At 40.1% G+C, this 17,013-nt stretch overlaps 1 protein-coding gene across 1 annotated transcript; it reads right to left on the reverse strand.

The window, feature by feature from the left end:
* Positions 1–5,730: 5,730 nt before the first annotated feature.
* Positions 5,731–7,951, reverse strand: LOC133899887 (zinc-finger homeodomain protein 4-like). The gene has a single exon (XM_062340919.1). It carries the CDS (start codon positions 7,350–7,352, stop codon positions 6,183–6,185), a length of 1,170 nt encoding a protein of 389 aa, XP_062196903.1. The 5' UTR covers positions 7,353–7,951; the 3' UTR covers positions 5,731–6,182.
* Between the last annotated feature and the right edge of the window lie 9,062 nt (positions 7,952–17,013).

The following is a 17,013-nucleotide window of genomic DNA, read 5'->3' on the forward strand; positions in this document are numbered from 1 at the left end:
ATTCTTTTTGTTGCTAGAGGTATAAACGTTGATATACTCATATATTTAAGAGGGTCTTGAATTCTCTTGTCTCTAAACCATCAACTTGAAGAGTTGCTTCTTTCGGTGACTGTCTTTTTGCTTTGTTCTTCATTCAAGTTTCAAATTTTTGTGCTCAAAGATATATGAAATAGTCTTGAATAGAGTCTATAGTTCATATTTCATCCGTTGAGTCATATTGCCGTGGAACTTTCTTTCTCGTTTTGTCTCTCTAAAATTTATGCTTTCATTTGTGTGTTTTTGAGGAGCGTTGCGTGAATAAGAAGTAAGTTATTTATTTTGTAAGAAATTTATAAAACACATATTCACTCTATTTGATCGCCATTCTCAACCCTACATCAAGTATGATATGTCAGGTATGAACCTGTAGCATCCAAAGTCCTCAACGATTGAATATGCTGGTATAAACATCGCGTACATTTTACTATAACTGCAATTCTGGAGCGGTATTTTTTTTTTTTGACATTTCTCAGTTTGTATTGTTTATGATATGGGCAGAGTTGAGTGCAGATGTATACACGAAATTTGTCTCAACTGAATAAGATATTGGTAGCATTGTGAAAGTATATTTCTTAAATACTCTCTTCGGTTATAAATACTTTGTCGCTTTGATTAAGTTTTGGTCAAATTTTTAAAACTTTGACTATCAATAGCTTCCGATATATTTAGTTTGAAAATATAAAAATCATATGTATACACGAAATTTGTCTCAACTGAATAAGATATTGGTAGTATTGCGAAAGTATATTTCTTAAATACTCTCTTCGGTTATAAATACTTTGTGCTTTGATTAAGTTTTGGTCAAACTTTTAAAACTTTAACTATCAATAGCTTCCGAAATATTTAGTTTGAAAATATAAAAATCATATGTGTAGATTTATCTTAAAAAATACTTTTATAATATTATATTATTATTAGATATTATAACTACATTTTATTAAAAATAATAGTCAAAGTTGCACATCGAAGATCATGAAAAATTAAAAGCTTCAAGTATTTATGACTAGATGAAGTATTAAATTTAAATTTAAATATCGTTTTGAATTTCATCTGCTTCAAATTTAGAGGGAATCTTGGAAGCATTTGCACTTTGCGTATTTATTGCCTTGCTTGAAGTACTGCTACTACTGTTCCACTTCAATGCACACCAGAGGGAAATTAGTTTCCTGCGCGCTCTGTACTTACTCCATGTACTACTACACTGCAATTAACTTTCCTCTTAATACAAAAAAAAGATGTCTTTTAATACCGCTCTCATTGGTGGCTAAAAGTTGAAATCACAAACATTTTTGTTTGGTAGAGCAGATGATGTTTCTGTCCATATTGCAAAATGAATACATGAAATGCACATCATTTCTAACAAAAACAAATATATATATATATTTCATTTTTTTTCTCCTCCATTAAGGTAAGTAACACCTGCTGTGTGCTGCCTGGTTCCACCGCAAATGTAAAAGAGAGAGAACAAATACATGCAACGAGAAAAATTACTGAGCTGCTGATGGTGTGTTCTGATGCCAAGAACATGGGAGTGATCTGAGACCTGATGGCTTGCCTTGGCAGCAACCACCATCACAGCAGCAGCAGCTGACACACATGAGCTGGGTTGTCCTGCAGTAGCAGCAAGTCATGGAGCTCCCTTGGCCAAACCATGATATGGAATGGAGGATTGGTGATGCACAGCACAGGGATAGCAAATTCTGCATTGCTCGCAAAGACAAACGGCCATAATGGTTTTGCACAGGGATCATTTCGTTTTGGCCGGCTTTGTTTGCTTTTTACCTGTAGCTGCAGTTTTTTGTTTCTACTTTTGCTTTTTTGGCTTGGTTTCAACTCAAGGGGGAGGCAAACAGTTCAATGTTTTGTTTTGTTTACTTAGAGCAAGCTATTAGTTGCACATAACTTGCTACCATCCCCGTTACAAGATAGATGTCGCCCTAAAATGTATTTGATTAAGCCTTTAAAACTTTTTAACTACTACTGATATTTAGATTTGTTGTACCAGGAAGATATCAATATAGCTTCAACGAAAATACTTCTACATTATTGTAAGTTTGTGGATTATTGCTCATATATAATGATTGTCATTGTAAGTTTATTTATTATTGCTAGTGTATAATTATGTATCATTGTAAGTTTATTTATTAAGAAACGATAATGATTCATAGGAGTATCAGATCTCCTGAATTACTTTGCTGGGCAGCACTTTGCAAAAGCTATCTTACAAGATTTCCCAGTCTACCACACTTCAAATTGGTAACCTTGTAAGACCCTGTCTTATTATTTATTTCATTTGAGAAATATATAGACCATGTCTTTATGATCAGCTTGGCTAACATGGAACATTTCTCTCTCTCATATGCATACTCACTCTTCTTGCAATTTTCAGTGTTCAACGGTGCCATGATTAAAGAGACCCCATGCCTGTCTCTATTCACCCTCTTTGAGATTTTAGTGGAGACGTGATAGTGTAGCTGTGTTAATTTTGTCTTCATATTTTAAGTTGAGTGGAACTCTTAGCTGTATGACAGTGTGAAATCTCTCTCTCTATATATCTCTCTCTCATGTTGCTACAGAGGGCATTGGAGCACTAGCTATGACCCCTTTTGTCACGAAGGGGCCGATAAAGGCTGCAAAACGCAGATGCATGCTTTGCCGATGCTTCGGAGCCTCCACATGTTCTTTTCTTGCAGGCGAGCACATCGGCGAAAGCACTCGAGACGAGAGACGGCAGTCGACCATTCGTTGGGCTTGAGGCCAATTCAGGCGACATGCACGTACGCCGTCGCCGCATGGCAGTGCCAATGGCGCACCAACACGCATGCTGAGTGGGTTGGTAGCAACGCAGCGTCACTGAGAAACGAAGCGCCCGTGACACGGGAGGTGCAGACAAGAAACCACGCGCCACTACCTGAGAAAAGATTTATACAGACAGTTTAAAAATTCTGTGCGGGATGTTTTTTTTAACCGTTGAAAATCTCGTGCACGTTCATTCGTTCCCCAAGTACTTAGCAAGGGGCTGTTATATTCAAGCTAATAAATAAGGATGAGGTATGACAAATGTTACTTAGGAAAATAATATATAGGTAATAAACAATTGCTCAAGTTGAAAAGATACTAGGTGATTCATATTTTTTGTAATGTGAAACCTCTGTTTCTAAGTTTGGGAAACTTCAGGTTAGAGAATGGGTCACAAATAAATTCTAGGAGGATAGATGATTGGGATCTAGCACTTTAGGCAAACAATATCCCATCATGTATAACATAGTTTATAGAAAACATGCCACTGTTTTGAAGGTGCTTAGTTTAGATCCACTTAATATCTTTGTCCAAAAGAACTTTGGTGGGAAACAAGTTAGAGACCTGGCATAACTTGGTGGCAAGAATTTTGTATGTTCATCATATGGTCTTTGCAATAAGAACAATCAATTCTCAGTCTAGTCAATGTATAGGGCTATGACGGATTTTGATGTTATTTATCACAACTGATATGTGTGACAATTAGAACTCTCCTTAAAAATTAAGGTTTTCATGTGGTTCATGTATAAAGGTGTAGTAATTTTTACTAAAGATAATTTAGTTAAAAGGGATTGGCAATGAAATGGAAAGTGTTGCTTTTGTAGTTATAATGAGACTATTCAGCATCTTTTATTTGATTGCAATTTGCTAAGTTTATTTGGATAGCACTACAAATAACCATTGGCTTACAACATCCTCTTAGTATATCCAATATGTTTTGATCATGACTAGATGGAATAGGTTCAAAGCTAAAAAAACTAATTTTGGTTGGGGCAAGTGCCATTTGTTAGCTACTTTAGCTCAGTCAGAATGATGTAGTATTTGATAAAATAACTATTCAATCTTTTATGTAGGTGATTTTTAGGGGTATATATTGGATATAGTTCTAGATGCTGATGCAGAAGGAGGAGGAACGGGGTATAATACTCACTACATGCCGTCTTTTAGAGACAACGATTATGGATATCTTCGCTAAGCATGATTGGAGATTTAGCAATAGAATATACCTTTAATGTTGAAGAGTATCTTTTTGTTAAATTTCATCTCTTTAGATAGTGACTTGTGGCTATAAGGTAGATACTTAAAAAAAAACTTATAATAAGTAACAGCTTCGTACTATGATGTTTTATTCCATTATTAAAATCAGTACAGAGGGAGCCATTGTCACAATAGTACATTAAGTAGGTTGGAGCAGGAGCTGCAGGCTGTATAGCCGGGTCTACACTCTAGCAGCCACTACAGACTAACCCAAGCACACAGTCCAATACACACACCATTTGCTTGCTGCGTTGCTTAACACCGCCTCACACCTGTACTAAGCATTTCTTCATGCACCTGTAATTATAGTTCATTTCAGTTGACGAGTCTGAACCATTAGATCACGATTGGACCACCATTAGGCCTCCTTTAGAATAAAGGAATTGTGGAGGAAAATGGAGGAATCAAATCCAAAGGAAATATCCCTATTAGGGCCATTTGGATGATAGGATTGGTGCAAAGAAATTTCATAGGATACACTATTACAAAATCTATTTAGTGGGACGTACTTTACAGGTAGATCTATAGAGCATCTATACAAAGGGTACCACAGACGGCTCCAAACTAGAATCATCTGAGAAAATAGCAACAAACAGTTGCAACAAAGCGGGACGCTACAGTATAGACGGTTACAAACTAAAACCATCTGTACTAATAGTACAGTTAGAATCTTCTGTACTGTTCTTTTTTTACAGATGGTTTCAAATTAGAACCGTTTGTGCTATTGACAGTAATAGTATAGACGATTCCATATTAGAACCGTATGTAAAAAAGAAACAGTACAGACGGTTCTATGTATTGATAGTGTCCTACTCATTTTGAGCGTAGATCTTATATAGATTATCTTTATATAATGATCAATAATAAATGACATGTAAAACAGTAAGAATTATATAATGATCAGCAATGAATGACATATGAAACGGTAAGAAAGCTGCAAGTACGAGTAGAGTGTTGTGTGTGTGGGTGGGGTGGGGGTTTAAGAAAACCAAACGCAAGGAAAAAATCCCAAGAAATCGCGTGCAGGAGAGCTCCCAATGTGTGTGTGCTCGGTGCATATATGCATCGTCCGTTCAGTGCTGTTCCTTGATTTCGTTCGTCCGAAGGCAGGCAGGCACAACCAACAACCAGGAATTACTCTCTCGGATTCGCTCGCCACCACATGCTCCCCTGCCCCCCTGCACACCTACACATGATTGATTGGTTTGTTTGGTTTGGTTTGGTTGGGGCCATGGCCACACCCAATGTCTAGGGCAGGGTATCTTTGCATTTGCTCAAAAAAAGAATTTTATGGTGCATTTTTCAATCAAATTCTTCAGTAGTGTTTAGACACCACAAAACATTTCCATTCTCGCTATCTCTGTCCCTCTGCTTTGTTGCCTTCCTTTGTGGCTGAGTATGTATGATCCTGGTGAGATGAGATCAGGTACTGAGAGCACAGTAATAACAGCGTCGACAGGAGCTGCAGATTAAGCATGGATAATGCATGCAAATCAATGCCGTCAACAGTGACCCGGAAAGATACAACACATGCATGACGATTGACGAGCCTGCATGCATCTCAATCTCTGCTGGATCATGCATGCACAACGCTCCAAAATCCCAGCAGAGAATTCAATAAAAAGAAAGTCAGGATTAACTTGATACACAATATCCAATTATCCATAACGACAGCTCAAATGTTCAACTCGTCCCAAGCTAGGCTTGAAGTCAGAGACACCAACCAAGAAAATAAAAATAAAATAGTCTAGGAAAGTTTCTCATTTTTGTTCTTGAGATAATAGGAAATTGGGTTCAGTTCAGTTCACCTATGATGCATGTCCTCATCATCTCATGCTTGCTCCACTACCTTATGACAAATCAACGAACACCGGAAAATAAAAGGAAAAAAAACAGACGATATAACTTGACTTGTTCTCTTTTGTTTCACTTCTCTCTTCTTCAACGATCACTTGCGATCACATGGATGGAATGGAACAGTGAGATTGCGATGCGGTTGGTTTGCTAGGCTACCAGGAATCCAGGATCAAGAACCACCATGGACAGCATGGTAATCTTCTTCTATGTCAGGTTGGGGAAAGCGGTCACTAGAGCTTGAGCGGCGGCGGGGAGCTGGGGCCGCGAAGGGAGGACGGCCCAGGCTGCGGCGGAGGCATCACTGGCATCGGCATCGACATCTGCAGCGGCGGCGGCGACGGCATGGCTGGCATTGCCTGCGCCTGCGGCGAGGCCTCGAGGCGCTTGGTGGCGAGGTTGTGCTTGTTGTTGTGCATCCAGACCTTGAGCACGCGGCGCTTGACGCCGATCTCCTGGCAGAACGCCTGCACCATGCCGTCGTCGAGCTTCTGGAGGCGCCACCCGACGCGCTCCGCGAAGTCCAGCATGCGCGCCTTCTGCTCCACGGTGAATTTGGTGCGGAACCGCTTCTTGGACGAGGAGGAGCCCCCGCCCCCGCCCCCGCCCGAGCCGAGCACGGCGGCGGTGGGGCCGTCGCCGGCCATCTCGTCGGATTCGGAGGTGTGCATCACACTCAGCGGCATGACGTAGTGGTGGTGGTGCGGGTGCCCCGGCGGCGGAGGGAGCGCGCGCGCCGCGGCGTAGGCGCCATAGGGGTCGGCGGAGACGAGGAGACCGCCGGCGCCGTTCTTGTGTTGCGGCATAGCGGGGGCGAGGAGGCGGCGGGCGGCGCGGGGCCCGTGGCCGTGCGCGTGCGCGGCGCACCCGCCGGCGACGTCGAAGTCGTCGTCGACCTCCTTGCGGTGGAAGTTGCGGTGGCAGCCGCAAGCGGAGCACTTGAGCGCCTCCAGCGAGCCCTCCTCGCCGCTCGGCATGAACTCGCCGCACCCGTCGGTGGCGTTCCCGCCGATGGCCGCCGCGTGGTTCTTCAGGCACTCGCGGTACTTCGCCGCCGAGTTCCAGCAGCCGCCGCCAATGCCAGCGCCGGCCGCCGCCCCGCGTTTCTTCTCGGGTCTCTCCTCAGCCGCCGCGGCATGCGGCGACGGCAGCGCAGGAGACGACTGCCCATTGTTGTTTCCATGCTCATGGTGGACCTGCAGGACATGGCCCCCGCCGCCGACGCCGCTATAGGGCGGTGCGACGTTGGCGTGCATTGGGATCGGGAGCTCGCCTTGCGTGCCGGAAAGATCCATGCCTCCTCCTTCCTCTCCTCGGCGACGCCTCTCCAGCGAGAAGATGCCTCTTGCTGCTGCTGGCGATGCTTCTGTTCTTCTCTGCTGCAGGGGCACAATGGAAACCATGATGAGATCGAGTGCAAGCAAGAAAAGTTAATGGCGCCCAGAGTCACTCACTCACAAGGATGCAACAAAATTCTCAGTGTTTCTTGGGACTCTCAATACAGGGGAGAGAGAAGAGAAGGGAAGAAAAAAGATAACAAAAAGGGAGCTGAGGTGAGGTGTGGGATCTCGGGGACCTTATCAAGAAGATACTAGTTGCAAACCAAAACCCCAAGATGAAGGAGGTAAGCAAGCTGCTAGATTAGACCATAGAATAATATATGTTGTTATCTGTGCTGCCATGTCCTATCTAGCCAGCTTCTTCTACTTTCTTGGGCTCTTCCCCATGCAATGCAAACAAGGTCACACAACTTGGAAGGAACGAAGGAAGGAGAAGATAAGCTACTCACTTGCTATAGTGGAACAAGGATGGATGGATGGAAGGATGAGCAGTGAGGCTGTTCTTGCCAAGAGGCAGCAGGGTTACTTTGAGCTGGTTACTAGCTGCAAGTTTTTACTGGTTACTAGTATACAAGTTCTATACTACTGTATTCTATTCTTGTCCACTAAATGTATGGGCCATGGACCAGCCTTTGACCCCTCTCTCTCTCTCTCTCTCTCTCTCTCTCCAACATACCTATCCTCCTCTCTCCTCCCTTTGAACCGGACACACACAGCAACGAGTAGAAGCTAAGGAGGAGGGGGAGCTCTCATGCTGGCATGCTGCTGCAGATGTTTTGTATTTGAGTCTAGTGCAGTGATTGTGTGTGTGAGAGAGGCTTATTAGATACCACAAGAGCTTTTTCTCTCCTGGATTGGTCTGAACAGCGGAGGAGAGAGAGACCAAAAGTGAACCAACCTTGTTGCGTCAAGGGCTAATCAAGCGGACAAAGAAGCAGGGAGGCAAGCCCTGCAGCCTTTGCACCTTCCACCATTGCAGTGAAGTGAGGTGACAAGGGGGCTATAGCCGCCTAGGGCATGCTGCAATGTGGCGATAAAAGAAAACAAGAGAAAGGAAAGATGAAAGGGCCACCTATGGAGGAGGCTTAGAGAGAGAGAGAGAGAAAGAGAGAAGTGACGTGATGGAGAGAGAGAGGCAGCGTGTGTGTATTGTTCTGTGGTGTAATAACTTAAAAGAAAATACAAGAGAAGAAGAGATTGGACAAAGAAATAGTAGTGTCTCTTGCTTTCCTTGCACTGTCAGGAATCCAAGCTTGCTTCAGAGAGATGGGGAAGATGACAGAGAGAGTGAGGGAGGAGAGGCAGTAGTGGCATGTCAGAAGGAGAGAGAGAGTGATAGAGGGAGAAAAACAGGCATGCCCACACTGATTTTGTTTCAAAGACACAAAAGAATGATAGTTTTGCCACCCTTCTCTCTCTGATTTTCTTTTGGCAGAGGAGAGAGAGAGAGCAGGTCTACAAAGAAAAAAGCAAAATGCAGTTAGGCGCTTAGTTAATGCCCACATGGGCACTATTACGTATTCACAAAATCCTTGTGCTTGGTATTTATTTCTAATAATAATTCTGTTGTCGGAGCCAATTCATGATGGACAGTTTTTGCCTCCCGGTCACAAGCCATAACTACGTTGTGTTTTTTTCTTGGTTTTTTAATCTACACAATAGTATGCAATGGTTCAAACGAAAAATCATACAACTGCCCAAATCACATATTGCCACTATGTATAAAAAATGAAACATCGGTACTAAATATAACGAAAGCAGGCGTGCTATTATTATTATTATTATCCCAAAAACCAAGTTAAAGCTCCAAATTGCCCAAACCTTTTCCATTGCTTCTGACATTAACAGGACGAAAACGTGACAACCGACACGAAGAACAAACAAACATACATACAGATAAAATAACCTCTGTCTCGGTACCCTACAAATTAAACTACCAACTTAGCTTGCAACCAGTTGTCTGTAGTAGCAAAAAGAGACATGCTTAAGGCACCAATTATAGATTTATAGTGAAATAAGTAACAGTGTTACTGTGTTAGCAGCCAAGCATGCATGTAGTAGCAGTCATCAGGCTGTAGCAGAGCATAGTGGGTTTGTCTGTATCACACAGGGTGTATCATTGTGCCCTGAGAGTTGACCACACCCCCACCCCCACCCTGTCCTAATGATACCCACATGGCCACTAACCAATCATCTTAGGCTCCCTGGAAACGTGCAGAGCATTGCAATTTGCAGGCTCTCAAGGGTCAAACATGCATGATTAGTTTGGCACTTTCCCCTTTGGTCAGAGCCCCTGACCAGATTAGTCTTGTGATTATGTCCAGATTAACACAAAGCCTGCAGTCCTTGTATAATTTAGTTTGATTAAAATTTGCATCATGCATGCACATAGATGAGTACAAGATGTCATCTCAGAGATTCTCATAATTGGGCAGTGGGCATTATTTGAGTTAGCACCTACTGCATCCATCACCTTGGGGTGCGCAAAGGTGTTACTCCTCCTACCGGCTACTGCCCTCAGGCCCACTTAACCCCAAACTTTGGATCCTGCAACTTTTCTCTCTCTGCTGCCTGAATGAAATGTGCATGCCTAGTGAATAGTGAATGAGTGAGTGCTCTTGTCCTTCATGGCACAAACATTCTGCTGCCTGCCTAGAAAGAAAGAAAGAAATGGCCAAGTCTTTCTTTAACAGCTGCACAAAGTTGCAGTTAGGGCACACGATGGAATCATTTGGGATTAGATCATCACCTTGGGAATTAGAATTAGATTCCCCTTTTCCATGTGGGGGAGAAAGGTCCTAATCACTTCTTTTGGTGGTGAATATTATAATGTGCTGGCTAAACATGCAAAGTGCACACAGAATGATCTTTAGGGTACTGCATGCAGGACACCCTACTTTTTCTTTCTATCAACTGAATGTCCCCCCTAGATCACAAGGAATGTTCATCATATCCTCCATGAGATCTTTAGAACAATATAAGGCTGGATGATCCAGGAATATCTCTCAAGGGGAAAAGATTAAAGGTGCACATACGGATCCTTAGCTTTCTCTGAATTTATTTTGCTCTTCTTTTTTTTTTTCCTTTCCTTGTTCATGCATGGTTGGTTCTTTCCTAGCTCAGGTAGGCTCAGCTCTGGTTGTGCAATTATGTGTAATTTTGCTTTGCTTTTTGTTTTTTTCACCCACCGTCTTTGCATATCCCCATCACTTTATTCTTCGATATCTGGCTGCTTTATTCTCACTTAAACCTCATTCCAGATACTTTTGCGTCCATTCTGTGTTTTTTGTTTTGCTATTGATAGTTTGCTCATTTTTTACACTGTATGTTTGATTTTTTCCCCGAATATTGATCAAAAGCGACAGCAATTTTTTGGGCCCATGTATGTTGAGAATATGCCAAATATAGTTTTTCTTTTCTTTTCTTTTCTTTAAGTGAGAATGTGTAAAGATATATGTGATGTATACATGTTAATACTCCAAGTAAATTTTTATGGGTTTTCTTTATGGATGCTAACATTTAGTTTTTGCTGAAATAAGGATTGGAATTATCATATCAATGACAACCGTTGTATTTACCAAGTGATATCTATCTGACCCTCTAAGCAGAACAACCTCTTGGGCTTATGCCAAGTTGGGCCTAATATGGGTTCAGATTAGGATTGGGTTGGATCGAGACTGGGTAGGGGCTTGGGCTATGTCATATTGGGCTGGGCTTTCGTAGTACTCATGCAAAAAATGCTGTAAAATAGGTTGAATTGTTGCAACATGTAATTTCAATTATAGTGGCACATAAGATGCACTGTCATTAATTAGCTCTTTTATTTGGTGCCTATTTGATCCGTGAATTGCGGGCTTAGACTTACACTAGTAACCATGTTGACCCTCAATAATTGCTAAAGTGAAAAAAAAACAAAAGATAGCCTATCTATTGATAGCATACATATACGAGACATGGGAAAAGAAAGCACAGGAAAAAATAATTTATTATCAATTATCTAGACTAGCATTTAAGCAAGCATACGTAAAAGAATATAAAAGGCCTTAAAACCGCATGAACTTATGTTTGAAAAAAACGACGAGGTTATATATTTGGAGAAAGAATATAGAGAGATTTTTTTGTGCTATAACAATGAACAACATGGGTGAAGATCTACCTGCATGCAAGCTGATATGTTCTCAAATCTGGCTGATCAAGCTAGGATACACTTTAAACGAAATTATTAAATCCTTGGAAAAGGATTATTGGATGATACAGTGTGCATGTATACTCTGGTCTTGAGCTTCTAATCAGTTAAATATATGCTCGGCTTCATGTTAGAAAATCTTTCGAAAATATTGCTGAAACCTTTTTTGATTTCTAGAGATCATAGTTAATTTTATTTATGTTCTTTTATGCAAAAATCTCTTTACGACTCAGTTTTGGAACATTGATTTTTCCCCGATTCTTATGGGGATAGAATTTATTATTAAAACCGTGTGAAATTCTGAGTTCCAAACAGATCCTAAGTCTTTTAGCCTAACACCTTCTAGTTCATAATGAGTAGTGCGTGAAACGTACCACACCAGATGAAGAGAAAGTTTGGGTCATATTCAGATGAAAAATTATGAGAGTTCTGAAGACCGGCCGCGCAAATCATGTTGCCTCTGCCTAGATATCAACATATAACCATGCTAGCTGTGGGAATGTTTTTGATCAACAGAGCTGAAGATTAATGATGGCAGGCCCCTGGTTAAGTGATCGAGCTAGAAAATTATAAGAGTTCATCTTCCTCTGCTACTTCTTTATGCAAGGAAACTCTAGTGCCTTTAGAATCGATGCCCTCAGCATATGCTAAGGCTGTAAGTGGAACTACATTCTCAACTTTTTTTCTTGAGTTGACGACTGACACACTTAAAGAATCAATACAATCTTTGAAAAGATTTTTTTTTCAATGCTGGAGATATGAGGTTCGTGTAAGTTTGACTTCTTTTAATAAATGCAGTGCTTAGTATATGAACAACTGCCTAAGGTGTGTTTTAATTCCTCTTAAACCTTAAGATGTGGAATTTATTTTGGCTATTCACATGCATGCTCTATTACAAAAGTTTTTTTTATCAACTCTTACGCATACACAAGATTTGATATGTAAGATATATAGCGTGGTGCAAGAAACAACATTACGAGAAAATGAAGAAACTAAATGAGTTCTTATATACTTGCACTACTACAAAAGTGTCTTCACTGTCGGCTCTAAAGTGCTCTTTAGAACTGGTTTTAGAGCCAACAGTGGCAACAGACAGTGATTGTCCCGACTATCATTGCTGGTCTGAGCATCGATAGTAAAAGTGTTATCACTGTTAGTATTATTGGGACCGACATATGCAATAATTTTTAATAGTCTCAAAGGCCCATCATTAATATGTTAGTATTATATTGCTAATGGAGGAGGTAGAGGTAGGAGTTTTCTCCTTATATATATATATATGTATGTATATATATATATAGGTGTATATATATGTATATACATATATATACATATATATATACATATATATATATAAAAGAGGACCCCACTTCATTGGGTACATAAATAATATAGACTGCTAATTAATAGTAACGCTATATTGCTAATGGAGGAGGTAGAGGTAGGAGTTTTTTTTTTCTGTATATACATATATGTATATACATATACATATACATACATATACATATAGATACATACATATACATATACATATACATATATATATACATATACATATACATATATATATATACATATACATATACATATATATATATACACATATATATATATATATATAAAAGAGGACCCCACTTCATTGGGTACATAAATAATATAGACTGCTAATTAATAGTAGCGCTAAAATTGAGAACGCTCTCATTACGTGAATCTATATAAGAGTTAGGGTTTTATCTTTTTCTCTTTCTGTGGCACTGCCACTGTAGTCTACTCCGTCCCGGCGTCAGCCTGCACCGACAACCGGGAGAGTAGGTCTCTGAAACCCTCGCTCTTAAGATCTTGCACCGGGAGAGGATGAATAAGGTTTTTAGGAAGCGCTTCGTGCGACTGCTTAAGTTCTTCACCACAACTCGTCTTCCTGGTAGCTTGGGCGCTGGCTGCTATCATCGTCAACAAATTCGGCGCATCATCAGCAGGATCGATCGTGCCGTCAACACGATATAACCAGCATCTTCAACAACCTCCACAGCGTAGTACCAGTATATAAAAACCATGTTACTCGTACTTTATGTACTGCGGTTTCTAATTTTGAGTAGAGTAGATCTAGACATGTGAAGTGCTTTCATATATATGACTAGATTATACTTTGTTAATGTAAACATGTTAGTTTATCAGTTTACGCTCATGAATTATTTATGGATTAAATTAAATCTAAAAGTGCCATATATTTCAAAAATCACCGCCGACTCCTTCAGCCGGCAGTGATAGTTTATACTCGAATCGACATTTTTTGGCCCAAAAAATGAATTTTTTTCTCGATTAGTCACCCCCACGCGCACGTAATCACAAGTCACACGAGTTTTCATGCGAGTGTGGCTCGTGGCATTCGAACTCGGAATCACTTAGCCCGCACGATATATCCTTACCATCCTACACCAAAAGTGCTTGTGATAACACTAGTATATATGATCCTTTTGATCTCTTCTGTTTGAAACTTTAAACAATTATTTGTACATTTAAATGACATCAAGTGAAAAGGTTTTCAACTACAAAGTTGTAGATCTCGTCGAGTGCTACAATTTTCGTAAAAATTTTTATCCCATCTGACTTCGTATGAAAAAGTTATGATTTTTTAAGTTAAGGTGTAATCTATTATCACTGTCAGTTCGTGACTAGAACCGGTAGTGATAGTTAGCCTATTACTGTCGGTTCATAAAAAGAATTGGTAGTGATAGTGTTAATATCGGTTTGTGGCTAGAACTGATAGTGATAGTCAAGTTTTACTACTGGTTCTTTTCGAATGCACTTTTAGTGCCGGTCCTTGATACGAACCGACAATAATACTCCATTACTGCTAGCTCTTAATGAACCGACAATGATATGTTGACATATAAAGCATATCCTGTAGTAGTGTTGTATCAAGATATCTCAGGTTTTCTTTCAGAATTAAGTTCATAATTAGATAAGTCACAGAACAAAATATTAATGGAAAATTCATACCCTAAAGAATCAAGCATATTAAAAAAGTGGTCCAAGAAACCATGGGTCGTTCTTACCTTCAAACTTAGAATCAAGTTGCATTACAGCACCAAAGTGCTACCAAGCTCCGTCCTCCTATAAAGATAATATGTGAGAATACTATAAAACTAAGAAATCATGATGAAATAATCTTAAAATGATCTAATTTGTACCCACGCACTGCTTGCAAGAATCAGGTAGGGAGATATGTGAGAAACAAGCCGTGCTTATATAATGGTCTTACTAATATATGGTTGCTATTTATTGATTCCAATAATCTGAGAAAAGTTAAGGAGATGACGAAAATTTGGGAAGTGAGTACACATGATACCCGTTTTTCTGCGTCAAAGACCGAGCCTTCGTACACGTTGCTACACCGTCTCACAAAATAATGCCAGGTGGTGCTCAAATGACAATGCAAGATACAACTCCGTGCCATTTGCCATGTTCTAGTAAGAAACCATTCATACCATTAATGATGGATCGTATTTAGGGTAAATCTTTTCATGCATGTCATTGACAATAGGTTGAATTCCACAACATGGCATTCCAACATGGTTGACTAACATGCATGGGTACAAGTGTCCTCTTTGGAGTTGCATGTGTTTACATGTGTAGAATTAGAGAGTACATGTGTCTGCATAAGATGGTCATATATTTGTTGTACAAAATATGGTTGATTAATATATAACTTTGTGTGACATACTTATGTGAACTTAGTTGTAGCACCACTGGAGCATTACTCTTAGCTGTGGTGATTGAGTGAATACAAATATGCTTCATGCTGGTCAAAATTAGTTTTAGATGTCATGGAAGATGGCCATTGCCATTCAAAATTTCTTCACATTAATTCAATATATAGGCTTAATATAGAACTACATATGTTGTACAACTCAATTTGTCTTAACTTATGACAATGTTGAGTATGCTCATATGCACCATCGTCTCTTCTGAAATGATAGAAGTAACACATTGTATTTTTTTTTGTCACCTCCTACCCATCAGAAAATACTTTGATCCCATGCAAAGGAACATTATATAACAAAACTATTCAAAATTAAATGTGTTGTAATAAATACGATAACATATTAGTTTCTTCACAACTGAAGCTATAGGAACAAGATTGACGATTAGATGGAGGTAAATATGTGTCTCAACAAATTTCTTACGAAATTGATGATCTTCTCCTATTTGAATCACCCAATGCATCTTAAAACTCAAGCGGAAGCAAAAATCAAGAGAAGTTTTCATAAGACAAAATCGAGGCAACATGACTCCACGGATGATATATGAACGATAGTGTTACGTCCCAAATTCTTAACCATGCAATTAAGCATAATCATGCTTTTTAAGCATTATGTTTAATTTTGCGTAATTATAATTTGAAATATTAATACAATTCGTTTGAAATCATTTGGATGAGAGAAAGAAATCCGGGAGAGAAAAAATTGAATTCACAGCGAAAATAGATACTTTTCACTTACACATGAGCCCCACACCTCACCAACTCCAACCACTCAAGTGGGCAGCCCCCACCTGCCCACTCTCTCTCCTCCTCACTCTCCCTCACTCCCACACGTGCAGCAGCAGCTGCAGCTCCCCCTCCCCACTCAAGCTCTCACTCCTTCTCTCCATTTTCTTCCAAAATCCGAGCTCAAGTGAAGGATTGGAGGTATGCATGTGGTAATATTGCATTCTAGAGCTCATAAGCTACCCATCCATCCAATTCATTTTCGTTTTCTCAAAAGATTCAAACCGGATTTGATGTCTTTTGGTGTTCTTGGTTGAAGCATAAAGAACACCGGAGTTCTTCGATTTTCCTCCATTTCCTCTACTTCCCGGCGGTCACCCAACTCCACAAGCATCTTGAGTAAGTCTCTTAGGCTCCCCATGGCAAGAATCCATGGTTTGGTTGATTAATTTCGAGTTTTAGCAAAGTTTATGAGTTTTTGAGGTTTTGGACCAAAATGAGGATTTAGATGAGATTTGATTTAGGAATTGAGTTGCTAGGTGGTCAGTTAAGTTTTAGACTCTCTAAACTCTCCCAAACATACCCCTTTTGGAGTGAAAAAGATCGCAAATCGATTTGACAAAGTTTCCCCTCAAATAAGAGTAGTTCTGGAAAGTCCGGAACCTCCGAAAAATTGTCCGGAGGTTCCGCAGCAAAAACGTGCGGATAGCCCGCAAAAGTGCGGAGGTTGTGCATAAATGTGCGGAGGGTCCGCAGTTACTATTTATCAGACGCGTTGAGGCTTGTAAAATTCATAATTAATTTATCCGAACTCCAAACGACGTGAGACCAGTTGCGTTAGCTTTGTATGAGTGTTAACTATGTGTTAAAATTTTGGAACTCCATAAAATATTTTTGAGAATTAGTGAGTTAATTAAATGTGTTTTGACTTGTTTAGCTCATGGTTAGTTGTTGCCATATCCTAAAATTATGAAACCACTTTTGTTAGCCTAGTATTAACATGCTCTACACATTAAAAATACTATGAGCCATGAGATAAGTGTTTGAAT

Source organism: Phragmites australis, chromosome 19 (genome assembly GCF_958298935.1).
Source record: "Phragmites australis chromosome 19, lpPhrAust1.1, whole genome shotgun sequence".
Taxonomy (NCBI): domain Eukaryota; kingdom Viridiplantae; phylum Streptophyta; class Magnoliopsida; order Poales; family Poaceae; genus Phragmites; species Phragmites australis.

Bases quoted from the DNA above. Each gene is read 5' to 3' on its own strand.
- LOC133899887 (XM_062340919.1), bottom strand. From the start codon at position 7,352: ATGGTTTCCATTGTGCCCCTGCAGCAGAGAAGAACAGAAGCATCGCCA.